The sequence below is a fragment of the Salvelinus sp. IW2-2015 genome, linkage group LG15 (genome assembly GCF_002910315.2).
Source record: "Salvelinus sp. IW2-2015 linkage group LG15, ASM291031v2, whole genome shotgun sequence".
Taxonomy (NCBI): domain Eukaryota; kingdom Metazoa; phylum Chordata; class Actinopteri; order Salmoniformes; family Salmonidae; genus Salvelinus; species Salvelinus sp. IW2-2015.
Genome location: NC_036855.1, coordinates 30,571,357 through 30,588,373, shown reverse-complemented (window position 1 = coordinate 30,588,373; position 17,017 = coordinate 30,571,357). Strand labels below are relative to the sequence as shown.

Below are 17,017 nucleotides of genomic sequence, written 5' to 3'. Positions count from 1 at the left end.
AGTGGTGTAGGCCTGGATATAATCGTGTTGATATGCGTTTTATCGTCCTATGTGCCTCCGATATGGAACATTGTCCACCACTCTGGCCAGTACTTATCAGCTCAACCCGCCCGACCCGCCGATCCATCTTCTACAAGAGAAAAAACAAGAGGGATCTTGAAATGAAAATAGACAAGTCACAGCTTTACCCTTAGTTTAACACAGTCCTGTATTGGATGCGTTAGGTAGTCAGTTCCATCCCACTAAATTGTATTCTCTTACCATATTGTGAAATAGATTTCTCCAAAGGTTTTGATATTATATTGGTCTAGTCTTGGGTTGTGTCTTTTTGTGCTGCGTACGGTCTTTGGGCCTTAGTTAGAGGGGAGAGTGACCTCTACTGGTCAAACTACCAGCACCCAGAATGAAATGGCATATCAAAGTACATGATCCTTGCAGATTGTTTTTATATGCATACATTAGTCCCCTGCTATTTTTATTTATTTCTGCATTTACCAGAGCATGTATCCATATGTGATTGCAAGAGCACGTTGTTTTCCTCTTTCATTTAGCTAAAACATCCACTTCATGTCCTATAAAATAGGGAGGAAGCATGGTTCACGCTCAGGCTGTAAGGTCAAAAGAGCCAAGGAGGAAACTTCCTGCTCGAACAGGAAATGTAGAACAGTATGATTTATCTACAATGGTGACAATATTGCACTCTGACTACCAGTAGAAATACTTGGCTCCTCTCTCTGAGTTATTATACACACTGCTTCAAAAAATAAAGGGAACACTAAAATAACACATCCTAATCTGAATGAAATATTCTTATAAAACTTTTTTCTTTCGACATAGTTGAATGTGCTGACAACAAAAATCACACAAAAATGATCAATGAAAAATCACATTTATCAACCATGGAGGTCTGGATTTGGAGTCACACTCAAAAATTAAAGTGGAAAACCACACTACAGGCTGATCCAACTGTTGATGTAATGTCCTTAAAACAAGTCGAAATGAGGCTCAGTAGTGTGTGTGGCCTCCACGTGCCTGTATGACCTCCCTACACGCCTGGCCAACTCCTGGACAGTCTGTGGTGCAATGTGGCGTTGGTGAATGGAGCGAGACATGATGTCCCAGATGTGCTCAATTGGATTCAGGTCTGGGGAACGTCGGGCCAGTCCATAGCATCAATGCCTTCCTCTTGCACGAACTGCTGACACACTCCAGCCACATGAGGTCTAGCATTGTCTTGCATTAGGAGGAACCCAGGGCCAACCGCACCAGCATATGGTCTCACAAGGGGTCTGAGGATCTCATCTCGGTACCTTAATGGCAGTCAGGCTACCTCTGGCGAGCACATGGAGGGCTGTGTGGCCCCCCAAAGAAATGCCACCCCCACACCATGACTGACCCACCGCCAAACCGGTCATGCAGGAGGATGTTGCAGGCAGCAGAACGTTCTCCACGGCGTCCTCAGACTCTGTCACATGTGCTCAGTGTGAACCTGCTTTCATCTGTGAAGAGCACAGGGCGCCAGTGGCGAATTTGCCAATCTTGGTGTTCTCTGGCAAATGCCAAACGTCCTGCACGGTGTTGGGCTGTAAGCACAACCCCCACCTGTGGACGTCGGGCCCTCATACCACCCTATGGAGTCTGTTTCTGACCGTTTGAGCAGACACATGTACATTTGTGGCCTGCTGGAGGTCATTTTGCAGGGCTCTGGCAGTGCTCCTCCTTGCACAAAGGCGGAGTTAGCGGACCTGCTGCTGGGTTGTTGCCCTCCTACGGCCTCCTCCACGTCTCCTGATGTACTGGCCTGTTCTCCTGGTAGCGCCTCCATGCTCTGAACACTACGCTGACAGACACAGCAAACCTTCTTGCCACAGCTCGCATTGATGTGCTATCCTGGATGAGCTGCACTACCTGAGCCACTTGTGTGGGTTGTAGACTCCGTCTCATGCTACCACTAGAGTGAAAGCACCGCCAGCATTCAAAAGTGACCAAAACATCAGCCAGGAAGCATAGGAACTGAGAAGTGGTCTTGTGGTCACCACCTGCAGAACCACTCCTTTATTGGGGGTGTCTTGCTAATTGCCTATAATTTCCACCTGTTGTCTATTCCATTTGCACAACAGCATGTGAAATGTATTGTCAATCYGTGTTGCTTCCTAAGTGGACAGTTTGATTTCACAGAAGTGTGATTGACTTGGAGTTACATTGTGTTGTTTAAGTGTTCCCTTTATTTTTTTGAGCAGTGTATATTGACAAGCTTGGTTCATGAAACCAGCTACAGATCAGTAGTCTGATCTATTGTACGAAATAACCATCATTGTTTTTAATAGAACATATAGTCATCACAGGAGGCTGCTGAGGCGAGGAAAGCTCATAAATGTCTGTAACGGAGCAAATGGAATGGCATCAAACTCATGAAAACCATGTTTGATACCATTCCACCATTTACCTCCAGCCATTACCACGAGCCCGTCCTCCCCAATTAAGTTGCCACCAACTTCCTATGAAATAGTGTATATTTTAAACTTTAGGCATGTTTTTATCAATGTGTATTTCAAGAGGCCTGTACAATGTTAAGACGATGAATGGTTTGGAAGATAACCATTTTATTTAATGGATACAGGAGGTAAACATAAAAAAATGACTAAATAACTGCCAGACAGCTCAATCACATTAAAGGAAGACCTTATTCTATTTACACAACTTGTTACCGACTAAAAACAAAAAGATTTATAAAACTACCAACAAACAATTAACTCAGAGAACCACATCCCATTTAGCTTCTCTAAAAGTATCAAAAAGGCAGGTGTGTATCAAATGCTACCCTATTCAATATAATATGTACTACATAGTGAATAGGGCACCATTTCAGACACAGCCAGTGTCCAGTAGCCGACAGCGTGAGCAGCTCAACGGTCCATGTGGTCCACTTACTCCAGGGGAGGGAGCAGTAGAGCCTGGATTGAGCTGTGGCGGCCCCTGGTCTTCCTGCGGATAGCCCTGATGGATTCTGGGGAGGTTTGAGGCAGCCAGGCCAGGCCTGAGCCGCTGGCCTTAAGGGTGCTGCTCTGGCTCTGGTTCCTCAGGCTGCGGCGGACAGACCGATGCCCCCTGCTGGGAAGAGCCCGCAGCACATCATCGATGCTGAACTCTTCCTTTGCCCAGGGGGGAAGGAGGGAGTCTCGGAAGGAGGCCTGTTCTGTAATGCTACCCTGCTCCATCTCTGACCTGTGGCTGTCATTCTCCACATCCTGGCCGCTCTCCTCCACTGCCTCTGGACCGCTTGACTGGGGTGCCTGCGCCTCCTCCCTCTCCTCTACGACTGATCTGGCGTATATAAAGCTCCTTCTACCCCTGGAGCGGCCTGGGCCCRGAGCTTCTRCTCTCTGCTTGCCTTTGTCTGGTCTCTGTTCTACATGGCTCACTGCCTCCTGCTCTAATGAAGCCACTGTGGCACTAACCTCATATGTAGGAGGGCAGGGTGTAGTGTCTGCCCTAACTGTACTTTCCCCACTCCTACCTGCATCTGGTAGTGTGCAAGCGCATTGATCTGTATCTACAGGGTCTGAGGCACACTGAGCATTAGGTTCACCCTCTCGGTCACCAGGTACAGTGTGCTTGGCTGGGCTGGACTCTGAAACCTCTGCCTGGCTTGTTTCTGTTGGGTCTTGCTCAGCATCAGTGTTCTCTACCTGCTCTTCACTGAGACAGTCATCAACAGGAACACTCACCTTCCTGCCTTTTCCTCTACCTCCTCTAATAACACTRGGTTCTTTCTGCTCTTTGGTTCTGAAGGTATTTGTTGGACCTGACCGTCGTCTCCCGGCCCGTGCTGCTCTCCCAGTCCCAGAGTGGCCTGTGGTAAAGCCTACAGGGGCTTCTGAAGGCCCAACAGAYAGCTCTGCAGCTGGGATGGTGTCTTCTGGTGAGACACCACCGGCCGCGGGGCACAGGCGGCTTTGCCACAGGGCTGCAGCCATGACCACTCCAGTGATTGGGTCGCTGTTAATGACATCTTCCAATAGGCCGGAGTCTCCTTTGGCTGTGGAGGGAGGACACACAGCATGGATTACTTAAGCAATAAGGCCCGAGGGTGTGGTATATGGCCAATATACCACGGCAAAGAGCTGTTCTTCGGCACGACGCAAAGTGGAGTGCCTGGATACAGCCCTTAGTCGTGGTATATTGGCCATATATCACAAACCCCCGAGGTGCCTTATTGCTATTATTAACTGGTTACCAACATAATTAGAGCAGTAAAAATAAATAAATGTTTTGTCATAACCATGGTATACGGTATACCACAGCTTTCAGTCAATCAGCATTTAGGGCTTGAACCACCCAGTTTATAACACTGTCTAGACTACAGGTACTACTACAACAGACAGTTGAATGGCTGTACTTGGACATGCTCCGAGTCAGATTGAATGGCCTACGTGAGAACGTTTACACAATACACAGTAGCAGCATTCTATTACTGACTGTACTTAGTACTGTATTTCAACTGTCAGTCAGTGAGAGTGGAGAGTGCCTTGAGCGGTGTATCGTCAGTGTCTTCYTGAGTGAGTGTGGGTATAGGTATTAGAGGTCGACTGATTAATTGGCATGGGCGATTAAATTAGGGCCGGTTTCAAGTCCTCATAACAATCGGTAATCGGCATTTTTGGACGCCGATTATATTGCACTCCACGAGGAGACTGCGTGGCAGGCTGACCACCTGTTAGGCGAGTGCAGAAAGGAGCCAAGTTGCTAGCTAGCATTAAACTCATCTTATAAAAACAATCAATCTAGTTAACTACACATGGTTGATGATATTACTAGTTCAACTAGCTTGTCCTGCGTGGCAAATAATCAATGCGGTGCCTGGTAATTTATCATCGAATCACAGCCCACTTCGCCAAACAGSTGATGATTTAACAAGAGCCTTCGCGAAAAAAGCACCGTCGTTGCACCAACGTATCRAACCTAACCATATCAATGCCTTTCTTAAAATCAACACACGAGTATACATTTTTTAAAACCTGCATATTTAGTTAAAAGAAATTAATGTTAGCAGGCAATATTATTGTGTGTCACTTCTCTTGCGTTCACTGCAAGCAGAGTCAGGGTATATGCAGCAGTTTGGGTCGCCTGGCTCGTTGCGAACTGTGTGAAGACCATTTCTTCCTAACTAAGACCGTAATCAATTTGCCAGAATTTTACATAATTATGACATAACATGGAAGGTTGTGCAATGTAACAGCAATATTTAGACTAATGGATGCCACCCGTTTAATAAAATACGGAACGGTTCCGTATTTCACTGAAAMAATAAATGTTTGGATTTTGAAATGATAGTTCATTAATATCAAATCAAATCCGGAAACTAAGGCTCGTATTTCTGTGTGTTTACTATATTATAATTAAGTCTATGATTTGATAGAGCAGTCTGACTGAGCGGTGGTAGGCAGCAGCAGGCTCGTAAGCATTCATTCAAACAGCTCTTTCCTGCGTTATCCAGCAGCTCTTCACTGTGCTTCAAGCCCTGCGCTGTTTATGACTTCAAGCCTATCAACAACTTAGGCTGGCAATACCTATAGTGTCTATAAGAACATCCAATAGTCAAAGGTATATGAAATACAAATGGTTTAGAGAGAAATGGTCCTATAATAACTACAACCTAAAACTTCTTAACTGGGAATATTGAAGACTCATGTTAAAATGAACCAGCAGCTTTCATATGTTCTCATGTTCTGAGCAAGGTTTTTATCATGGCACATATTGCACTTTTACTTTCTTCTCCAACACTTTGTTTTTGCATTATTTAAACCAAATTGAACATGTTTCATTATTTGAGACTAAATTGATTTTTATAAATCAAATAAAAGTCTTCATTCAGTATTGTTGTAATTGTCATTATTACAAAAAATATAGATACATATATAAATAAAAAAATCACAATCGGTCGACCTCTAGTAGGTATACAGTGAAATCAGCAGAGTGGAAACCTTGCTCTCACCAATCCAATCATATTTGATCAATGATTWGTTCAAGGAAGGAATGTTTCTTCCTGGGTAATCAAAACAGAGCCTAACAGCGGCGTGCTTACCTGTGTGTCTGCAGGTGTGGGGGTGTTGAGGGGTGGGGGAGCAGCTGAGGGAGGACAGGTTCTCCGTGATTGGGCTGAGGTTGGGGTTTTTGGATGCGTAGGCTCTCTTCCCGTACAGAGAGTGATTTACCGCCTTCTTCCCAAAGCCACGCTTTGCTAGGTTCTGGAGAAACACAAACAAACTGAACACCCAAGCTGGTTTGCCCCAGCCTTACAACCGTGCACCTCTTCTCATTTATGTTTTGATGTTGTTTTACTGTCACCTCTGAGGGATACAGTTATTACATCAATCACAGTAGACTTCCTTCTTTGGTCCCTTGAAAACGCTCATTCCTTTCATGTTCAGAACTAAAGTAAATCCCACAAGTACTCAAAACACCACCTTCTAAATATAGTTTGGTTCTTGCTCAAAATTTGAATCACCTAAATCCCTTGAGCGCGAGGAAGGCAGATTGACTGTGGCTAAAGAAAAGGAAGTTAGAACGAGGAAAGTAGCTCGGTGTATGTAATACCTCCCCGAGGCTTAGCTCACTGTACTATCCACAGCCTCAGCGCGTAATATCATAAGTCGCTAGAGAAAGTAAAGTGATGAGCAGAGCCCAGACGGACCTTCATCCTCCCACAGGCAGACTTGGCAGCCGTACGCGTCGACCTCTTCTTCACAGGCTTACTTTCCTCCTCTGGTTGCTGAAAGAGCAGAGAAAATTGAGTGATATAGAGAGAGAGAGAGAGAAATAGAGGTAGAGAGGGAGAAATAGGTAGTGAGAGACAGGTGGCATTAGGATAGGATCTATTTCATTATACCCACAAGATCTTCCATTGAGATTAACCCTAAATCATCAGATGAAGATAATATTAAAACTATGGTAACATTAATCCAGAGATAATCTTCTCATTGGTGTGTAAGTGGAGGGAATGAGGATATCCTGTTCTGTGAATGAGTGGTGTGTTAAATGACCTTTCTATTTCTGCTGCGAGAGCGGGCTGTGGCAGGGGCGTCTGGTTCTGGTTCACGGTCCAGGGCAGCGTCAGGCACCGGGGCAGCGTCAGGCACCGGGGCAGCATCTACAGCAAACACCTCAGTTTTAGACTCTCATTTGACACTCACTGGCACCACTGTAAATCAATGACTTGAGGCTGAGGAGGAGAGGTGCTGTTACTTAAGGAGAGAGAGAGGGTGTGGAGAGAGGGTGGGGGCGGATGGAATATAAGCCGTCTGAAGTGGGAGTCAACTGAAGTGACTCTCTCTCACCTGGCAGTGCCTCACAAACGGAGTCCTCCTTTTGGAAAGCGGAGTTCAAATCCAGAGGTTGAGTTTCCAGCTCTGTAAATATGTACAGCAAGTAACAATGTTACGTTTTACACAGTGCTTGACTAGAAATATAACATCCTCTCAGCCATGATCACTGTTCAACAACCAACCTGCATTGTTCAAGGAACTGTCAACATCATCTTCCATTGAAGGGAAAGTGATCTGAGGACAGAATTACTGCATTATTTCCATGGTGAAAAACAACTAACCCACATGCTGGATTACCAAGAACAACAATTCAATAATTGTCCGTTCCCATTAGGGAACACTGTAGCTAAATGTTTTGGCAACGTAAAACAAGAGTTCCTTATTGGACGATCAGGTAGTCCCTTCCTGTTTCAGTACATTTTCTTCTGTTTGGTGCCTAATGAATACAACCCTTACTTCATAATTTTTGCGACAGGTCAATCAATCAATGTGTTAGTGAGTGACTTGTACCTTTCCCTGAGTGTCAGCGCTCTTCTGTTCCCCACAGCAAGGCCCACTAGTGAGGGGTGGGGATGCTCCAGTCAGAGAGGGGCTGCTGAAGTCTGGCTGGGCCAGGTTTAAAGGGGTCCTCTGGGGAGTCTTCAGCAGTGACCTCAGCTGGGACACCCCGGCAGATGTTGGGACCCTGCCCGGGGTGCCCCCCTTCCGTAGAGGGGTGCTGGGGGGCAGCTTCTTGTCAAAGAGCTCGGGGGGCAGCAGGATCCCGAAACGCACCTGCTTCTTCACAGTTGAGGTAACGTTACCACCAGAGGAATCAGCTTCATCTAAAAGGAAAAATACATATTTATCATCACTTGACCCTACTCAAAACAGCTCTATTCAAACAACTGCTTCTGATACAGAAAAATGTGGTTCCATTTCAGTCGGTCGTTCGGTATGACATTCACCTGAACTAAAAATACGCCAATGAAATGCAGAGCCCACCCTCGGAAGCGCCGCCTTCCTGGCTTTAACACCCGGGCTCGGATTCACTTCCTCAATTCAGCTCGACTGAAGGAGAATTTGTGAAACAATTTCCAAGCACAAAGACTAGTGGATTCGGCTCCAACTTAGGTGTCTATCTGTGGAGAAAGTACTCATCCCCCTAGACGTTGCTAGTTTTGAGTCTTGGTGTTTGCTAAAAGCTAACTACTRTCTGCTCTGCTTGTGTAGCTCCAAGTCTTATATGCCATTTAGCAGACGCTTTTATCCAAAGAAACTTAGTCATGAGTGCATACATTTTACGTATGGGTGGTCCCGGGAATTGAAGCCACTATCCTGGCATTACAAGCTCCATGTTCTACCAACTGAGCCAAATAGGATCATGCTTCCTTTATGGGAAGAAATGTGGAATGCTTCTTATTTGTGTTTGCTAAAAGCCTACCACTTTGGTTTTGAACCACCACCCATACTCTAGTCCAGGGCATATGGTTTTACAATGAAAATTAAAGATAGTCCTGTTTGCCCGGGGTGGAAACACGCTCAAGCAGGGCCAGCTCCAGGCATAAGCAGTCACTTAGAGCCACTGCCCCAAAACATTTGACAGTGTCTTCAGAAAGTATTTATACCCCTAGACTTATTACACGCTGTTGGACAGATTTCAAGATGGATTCAAATGTATCATTCTCACCCATCTACACACAAATACCCCATAATGACAAAGTGATTTATTCATTGAAAATMAAATACAGAAATSTCTCATTTACATACATATACACACCGCTGAGTCAATACATGTTAGAATCACATTTGGCAATGATTACAGCGTTCTGGGTAAGTTTAAGAGTTTTGCACACGTGGACTATACAATATATATTCAGGCAAATTAGTTGATAATTTCTCAAAAACCATTTTCAAGTCTTGACAWAGATTTCCAAGCATATTACAGTAAAAATGTACTTTGCCACTCAGGAACATTCACTGTCTTCTTGGTAAGAAACTGCAGTGTACTCAGTAATCTGTTGTATTGGATTTGCCCTGAACATAACACTTTGTAATCATGACAAAAAGGTAATTKTTTTGKCAMTTTTTTTMGGCAGTTTTACTTTAGTGCCTTGTTGCAAACAGCATGCGTGTTTTGGAATATTTGTATTCTTTACAGGCTTCCTTTTCACTCTGTCAGTTATGTTAGTATTGTGGCGTAACTACAATGTTGTTGAGCCATCCTCAGTTGTCTCCTATCACAGCCATTAAATTGTGCGACTGTTTTAAAGTCACCATAGGCCTCATGGTGAAATCCCTGAGCGGTTTCCTTCCTCTCTGGCAACCGAGTTAGGAAGGACGCCTGTATCTTTGTAGTGACTGGGAGTATTGATACAGCATCCAAAGCGTAATAACTTCACCATGCTCAAAGGCACATTCAATGTCTGCTGCTTTATTTATTTTTACCCATCTACCAATAGGCGCCATTCTTTGCAAGGCATTGGAAAACCTCCCTGATCTGTGTGGTTGAATTTCACTGCTCAACTGAGAGACCGTACAGATATGTGTTGGTCAATCATTCAAAACACTATTATTGCAGACAGTCCATGCAACTTATTATGGGAGTTGTTCCTGAATTTATTTAGGCTTGCCATAACAAAAAGGGGTTGAGTACTTATTTACTCAAGACATTTCAGCTTCTCATTTGTAATTAATTTGTACAAATTTTGGAAAACATAATGCCACTTTGACATTATGGGGTATTGTGTGTAGACCAATGAKAGTCAAGGGGTGTGAATACTTTGAAGGCACGGTCTATAGTCTAAACAAAAATAAATGCAACAATTTCAAAATAATTTCAGTTCATATAAAAGGAAATCAGTCAATTGCAATAAATTCATTAGGCCCTAATCTATGGATTTCATATGACTGGGAATACTGATATGCATCAATTGGTCACAGATATGCATAAAAAAAGTAGGGGRGTGGATCAGAAAACCAGTCAGCATCTGGTGAGATCACCATTTGCCTCATGCAGTGACATCTCCTTCACATTGAGTTAATGAGGCTGTTGATTGTGGCCTGTGGAATGTTGTCCCACTTGTCAATGGCTGTGCGAAGTTGCTGGATATTGGCGGGAACAGGAACACGTTGTCGTACACGACGATCCAGAGCATCCCAAACATGCTCAATGGGTGACATGTAGTGGAAGCTGCGGATCTCATCACGGTACCTCTGTGCATTCAAATTGTCATTGATAAAATGCAATTGTGTTCATTGTTCGAAGCTTATGTATCCCCATATCATAACCCCACCGTAGGGCACGGTTCAGAATGTTGACGTCACCAAACCACTCGCCCACACGACACAGTCTGCCATCTGCCTGGTAAAATTGAAACCGGGATTCATCCCTGAAGAGGACACATCGRCATCGTGCTAGTGGCCAACGAAGGAGAGCATTTGCCCATTGATGATGTCGGGTACGACGCCAAACTGCAGTCAGGATGACGAGCACGTAGATGAGCTTCCCTGAGACGGTTTATTTGGTTGTGCAAACCCAGTTTCATCAGCTGTCCGGGTGACTGGTCTCAGACGATCCCGCAGGTGAAGAAGCCGGATGTGGAGGTCCTGGGCTGGCATGGTTACACGTGGTTGTGAGGCTGGTTGAACATACCGCAAAATTCTCTAAAAACGACAGTTGAGGCAGCTTATGGTGGAAAAATTAACATTAAATTCTTGGGCAACAGCTCTGATGGACATTCCTGCAGTCGTCTCCTTGAAAACCTGGAACATCTGTGGCATTGTGTTGTGTGACAAAACTGCACATTTGAGTGGCCTTTTTTTGTCCCCAGTACAAGGTGCCTGTGTAATGATCATGCTGTTTAATCAGCTTCTTGATATACCACACCTGTCAGGTGGATGAATTATCTTGGCGAAAGAGAAATGCTCATTAAGATGAATGTAAACAAATTTGTGCACAATATTTCTGGGATCTTTTATTTCAGCTCATGAAACCAACACTTTACATGTTGCGTTTATGTATGTATGCATGTATGTATATACACACACAGTACCAGTCTGTATCACAACCGGCCGTGATTGGGAGTCCCATAGGGCGGCGCACAATTGGCCCAGCGTCGTCCGGGTTTGGCCGTCATTTGTAAATAAGAATTTGTTCTTAGCCGACTTGCCTAGTTAAATAAAAAGGTTAAATAAAAAGGTTAAATAAAAAATAAATACCAGTCAACAGTTTGGACTCACCTACTTATTCAAGAGTTTATTTGTACTATTTTCTACATTGTAGAATAGTGAAGACATCAAAACTATGAAATAACACATAAGGAAATGTTTATTTGAGTTGTTCTTGCATAATATGGACTTTGTCTTTTACCAAATAGGGCTATCACCCCTACCTTGTCACAACACAACTGATTGGCCCAAACGCATTAATAAGCAAAGAAGTTCCACAAATTAACTAAGACACACCTGTTAATTTAAATGCACGCCAGGTGATTACCTCATGAAGCTGGTTGAGAGAATGCCAAGTYTGCAAAGCTGTCATCAAGGCAAAGGGTGGCTACTTTGAAGAAACTCAAATATAAAATATATTTTGATTTGCTGAATTTTTTTMGGGTTAATACATGATTCCATGTGTTATTTCATAGTTTGTCTTCACTATTATTCTACAATGTAGAAAATAGTAAAGATAAATAAAAACCCTTGAATGAATGAATGTCCAAACATTTGACTGGTACTGTATAACGGTTKTTTTATTTTCACGACTGTATTCATCCATAAATCGTCGGTTACTTATATTATCACCATGATACGTGGGTGCCGTTAAGATATGAATTGAGAATATCACAATTCCAAAGTATTGTGATTTGATACTGGGATTTTATTGCGATGCCATATTCCAAACATATTGCTTACCATATGTCTGCTGCAAAGGGACAAGAGAACGCGAGAAAACTAGTTTAGATCAGTCATGGAAATAAAAGTGCTGAAAAACTAATTAGCTCTCGATTTAAAAAGATGGAGAACAAGCTATGAAGGAAAAATACTGGAGTTTTGGTGCAGGTACAGCCAACGAGCGCAAATTATATATACACACACAGCAGTAGCCAAAACGATATATCGTCAAAAATAATATACCGAAATGCAACCGGATCGAGCACCCCCATCACTAGGTTATACGATTATATAATTGCCATGCCAGGCCTATCTGTACTATGCTAAGCTTGCACTGGGCTTCAAAGCACAGAGAGGTGAGCAGCATATAGTGTATTTACCTGTGYGGTTCATCTCCAGAAGAGATGGAATGGCAAACAGCGGGGACAGAGTTGTCCTGTCTGGTCCTGAATGCACAACCAGAGGTTGGCTGGGGCTGTGGACTTCAAAGGAGCACTCCTGTTGAGTGAGAGGGAACCAAACTGAATTTTTGAGAGCCAGGCAGGAACATGGGGTGAGAATAGCAGTCGTGTGCTCTGCAGAGCTGTGAGMACTTCACAGACAGAAGAGAGGAGGCTGGGGTGTTGGGTTGTGTCCCAAACAACACTCTATATAGTTCACTACTTTTGACCAGGGACCGAGCCCTGGTCAAAAGTAGTGCACTATATAGGGAATAAGGTGCCAGTTGGGACACATGTTTGGTGTGTGTAGATAAAGCCTGGTGGCATCTTACCTGGTCCTGCTCCTCCTTGGTGGGAGTACAAATCTGCTTTAGAGGAGAGGACTGGGGCTCACCCCGTGTGACCTGGGACACAGCATTAGTATGCAGGGCTGGTGGCAGGGACACACTAGCACGTTCTAGCTCACCAGAGAGCTCAGTGTCATTCTGGGGCTGTGCGCCAGGTGTTACAGTGAGAGCTGGATGATGGTCCTTGTTCTGGACAACAGCAACCTGGGGTAGGGGGTCATGGTGGGTTTAGTGGACATCAGAACATTGTGGCCACAGTAGAATAGTTAATAGTAAAATACATTTTAGTTTAAATAAGCACTTTTCAATATTTCTTACCAGTTGATCAACGTGTACAAGCCAAAGTCGCAAAAAACATCAACACACCAACAGATGCTGAATGGTTGGCCAAGTTATATTTGTCATTCAACAGACAGAAGTGCTTGGTGAGTGTGTGGTGAGGTTACCTCATTGTTTTGTTGCTGCTTCAGTATGGTGCCGGTGCATTTGAGGACAGGAGTGTTGGCCTCGCCAATTTCCTCCACACAGTTCCCCTGGGGGACTACTGTGCAGCGCCTCTTACTGGGTGGTGGAGTTAGAAAGGGAGACTGGCTCACTGGGGTCTTGTTCTCCTTCCCACCACTGCCATCATCACAGCTCCACCCATCTGAGAGTTAAGACAACACCCATAAACAACCACAGCCCAGAATAGAAAACCCTTATAGAAGACACTAAAAAGGGCAATCTGTAGTATCTGGATGTTTCTCCATTCCCTCAAAGTAGTATACAAAATATATCAAAACTTCAACATTTCTTTCAAATTCTAACTAGTTGACACTGAAATAGCATACTCAGACAAAGCACCAATTTCAGTTCATGTAATAATAACTGATTAATAAATGATTTAGCCTTTGTCACTGAATCAGACTAACCACCAGACAGAAAATCTCTTGTCTTGATGCATCCCCCGGTGTGATTGCCCTGTTGTGGCACCGTTTCATTCTCATTCTCCTCCACAGCCATTATGRTCTGGAAAACAGCCATCTTCTGCTTTAGAGTAGAGGGGAATCTGGGAGAGAAGGATCTGGCTTGGGTAGGCTATGAAGAGAAAGACATGGTAAACACACCGTTTCCAATTCATTGTTTCTAATTCTTGGTTTCAAACCAAGCTGTTTGACAAATTACAGAGACATTGTAGCAAGAGAGACAGCTTATAGGCCTATTTCAGAAATTGAATTGACTCTGGCTAGGAGCATTGCTAGCTCCAACTCAGATTAACACAAGCAGTCCCAGAGCAACTTGTATCTGCAGTGCACTACCTACAGTATTTTTATTGCACAATCTTTGAGTATGATKATGCATGAGCAAACATCTCACCTGTGTGGTTGTGGGGGGAGTTTTCATCCTCTGTTGGGCTATGTAGCGGATAAGGGAGTTGGTCTCTGGTGAACCCCGTACACCAACATTGGACCGCCGCTTAACCTTCAGCTGAGCCAGGCGAGATTTTTCTGCAGAAAGACAATAGATGCACCATTTATTGGGACATTCTTAGTTCAGAAAAACTAAGATTTCATTGCATCTCTTGACAAAGCACTGTGTAGACCTGTAACATAACGTCACATTGCCATGGAAATGTGTGTTTCCGTTTACAATAATGAGTTGATTAGATACAGCGTAACGTCAGAGAGAGCAGTGGACCCAGTGGAATGATAAGCAGCTAACTTCTTCAATGTCTGAATTACCTTTGATGTTAGAAGATGGCGTGAAGCTCTGACGGGATATATCCAGTTGGGAGGATGTGAGCTGGGATAATTCCAAAGGTGTTYTGATGTTGCTCAGAGGAGGACAAGAGGCCTCCAGTTCATTCAAGGTTTCAGTTCCCTCAAKGTTGTCCATTTTCAGCTCTGAACTGGCCATGATCTAACTTACCTAGCGACAACAGAAAGGATTCCAAGCGACTTCAGTGGGGTCTTTCACCTGAATTAGAGATCACCCAACTGCTGTTAACAGTCGATCAATAACGCATTCAAGGAAGGCAAGSCTGACAAAACAAGCAACGACCGATGATCACACACTAAAACATGTGGTTTATTATGCGACAGGCATTTGTGGCTTGCACGTTATTGACACTATGCATCAAACAAACACATTAAAAACATCTTACAAAGCCACTTATAACTTTTATAAACAAACTCTGAAGTTAGCTACAAGTTCACATTTAACTGTTTGCTACGTTACAAACTGGCTAACGTTAGCTTGTTGGCCAGTTAACGTCGTTAGCTAACACTAGCTAGAGTTAACACTCAATCGACAGCATCTTACCTTAATAAGAATGTTTTTTAGAAACGCTACAATATCCACCCTTATGAATCCAACTAGACTTAGCTAAACATACCAGCTAAATGACTACAAGAAAAAAACGTTTTCCAGCTAGCTAACATGCTTGCTAGCTAGTCCATACTAGTGTAATTTTCAAATTTCGCACCACTCACAGTAGCTGTGGCACGAAGATCCTTCCGCGACCTAAACAAATGTTGGTTAACGTTAAAATGTCCAACGAAATCATMATATGTATGTTAAACAAACTCAAACCCAAATTCAAAAACACTTTCGTTAAAACTTGTAAAAATACGGATATAAATCAATAGTTATGGARATTTGGGCACTATTTCGCATGTCTACAAAACGATCTAGTTTCATACGAACTGGCCAATAAATGTAAAAGCATATGTCACGTGTCTCTAGAATATCCAATGAATCACATCTGTTTTAGTGCTCCAAAATTAGTTCCTACGCTAGCAAAGAGGAAGAGGCGAGTAGAACATTATTTTCCATTTAAATGATCTTTGTAGATAATATTGTTCCTTGCGATCTGGTGTAGGAACAGCTCATCCATTCCCAAGTTTCCAAACCGCTTCCCKAAAACAAATCAAAGCTCTGCTTTGTGTTAAAACTTTGTCTCACATTGCCTATACATTTGGTAAGATTAATTGGACCCTCTGGTAGTAGTCCGCCAGACGGCCTTTGGGATATTCTGGTAGGCACCTACTCGGTCTCTGCTGCTGCTACTCATACAAATACAGTTTTTRCCCCTCGTTGACAATTCACCTGATAATTGCCAACATCCAATCTGTCAGACAGACAGGTTGCAGTCACCTCACAAGCATCTTTATTTACCTCCAAACAGGGAGGGGAGAGTTTGTGTGTCTACTCTCTTAGAAAAACAGGTGCTATCTAGAACCTAAAATTGTTCTTTGGTTGTCCCCATGGTGTAGCTTTGTAGTATTAGTCTGAATGCAAGACCAAGGATGTTGATGCAGGGTTGAAGAAAARCTCTTCAGACAAAACAATGTAGGCCTACTGTGTCCTTCCTCTGTGTCCTTCCTCTCACTTAAATGTAAATGTAAATTACTATCTGTCCCCAGTGGTGGAAAAAGTACCCAACTGTCATACTTGAGTAAAAGTAAAGATACCTAATAGAAAATGACTCAAGTAAAAGTAAAAGTCACCCAGTAAAATTCTACTTGAGTAAAAGTCTAAAAGTATTTGGTTTAAAATTTACTTCAGTATCAAAACTAAATGTAATTGCTAAAATATACTTAAGTATCAAAGGTAAAAGTATAAATTATTTCAAATTCCTTATATTAAGCAAACCAGACAGCACCATTTTCTTGTTTTTAAAATTTACGGAAAGCCAGGGGCACACTCCAACATTCAGATATCCTTTACAAACAAATCACGTGTTTAGTGACTCCAGATCAGAAGCAGTAGGGTTGACCACGGATGTTCGGTTGCTGTGTGAATTTGATTATTTTCCTGTCCTGCTAAGCATTCAAAATGTAACAAGTCTTTTTGGGTGTCAAGGAAAATGTATGGAGTAAAAAGTACAATATTTTCACAAGGAACGTAGTGAAGTAAAATGAATCAAAAATATGAATAGTAAAGTAAAGTACAGATACCCCAAAAACTACTTAAGTAGGACTTTAAAGTATTTTTAGTTAGGTACTTTACACCACTTTCTGTCCCTCTGACGCTCCCTATACAGTATACCCAC

General features: G+C 43.2%; 1 protein-coding gene across 3 annotated transcripts; it reads right to left on the bottom strand.

Annotated features, from left to right (window-relative positions):
• Positions 1-2,581: 2,581 nt before the first annotated feature.
• LOC111974619 (cell division cycle-associated protein 2) lies at positions 2,582-15,645 on the bottom strand. Of its 3 annotated transcripts, none has more exons than XM_024002493.2 (14): positions 15,456-15,645; positions 14,706-14,940; positions 14,341-14,471; positions 13,896-14,061; positions 13,431-13,630; positions 12,970-13,188; positions 12,578-12,695; positions 7,836-8,149; positions 7,508-7,559; positions 7,338-7,409; positions 7,044-7,150; positions 6,695-6,772; positions 6,086-6,248; positions 2,582-4,039 (listed from the first exon to the last, which is right to left on the bottom strand). In XM_024002493.2, exons 2-14 carry the CDS (start codon positions 14,878-14,880, stop codon positions 2,928-2,930), a joined length of 2,907 nt encoding a protein of 968 aa, XP_023858261.1. In that variant the 5' UTR covers positions 14,881-14,940; positions 15,456-15,645; the 3' UTR covers positions 2,582-2,927. The 3 variants fall into 3 exon arrangements, with proteins under 3 accessions (XP_023858261.1, XP_023858260.1, XP_023858262.1); XM_024002492.2 differs by lacking the exon at positions 15,456-15,645 and adding an exon at positions 15,286-15,453; XM_024002494.2 differs by lacking the exon at positions 15,456-15,645 and adding an exon at positions 15,286-15,443 and having other exon boundaries at positions 14,706-14,892.
• Between the last annotated feature and the right edge of the window lie 1,372 nt (positions 15,646-17,017).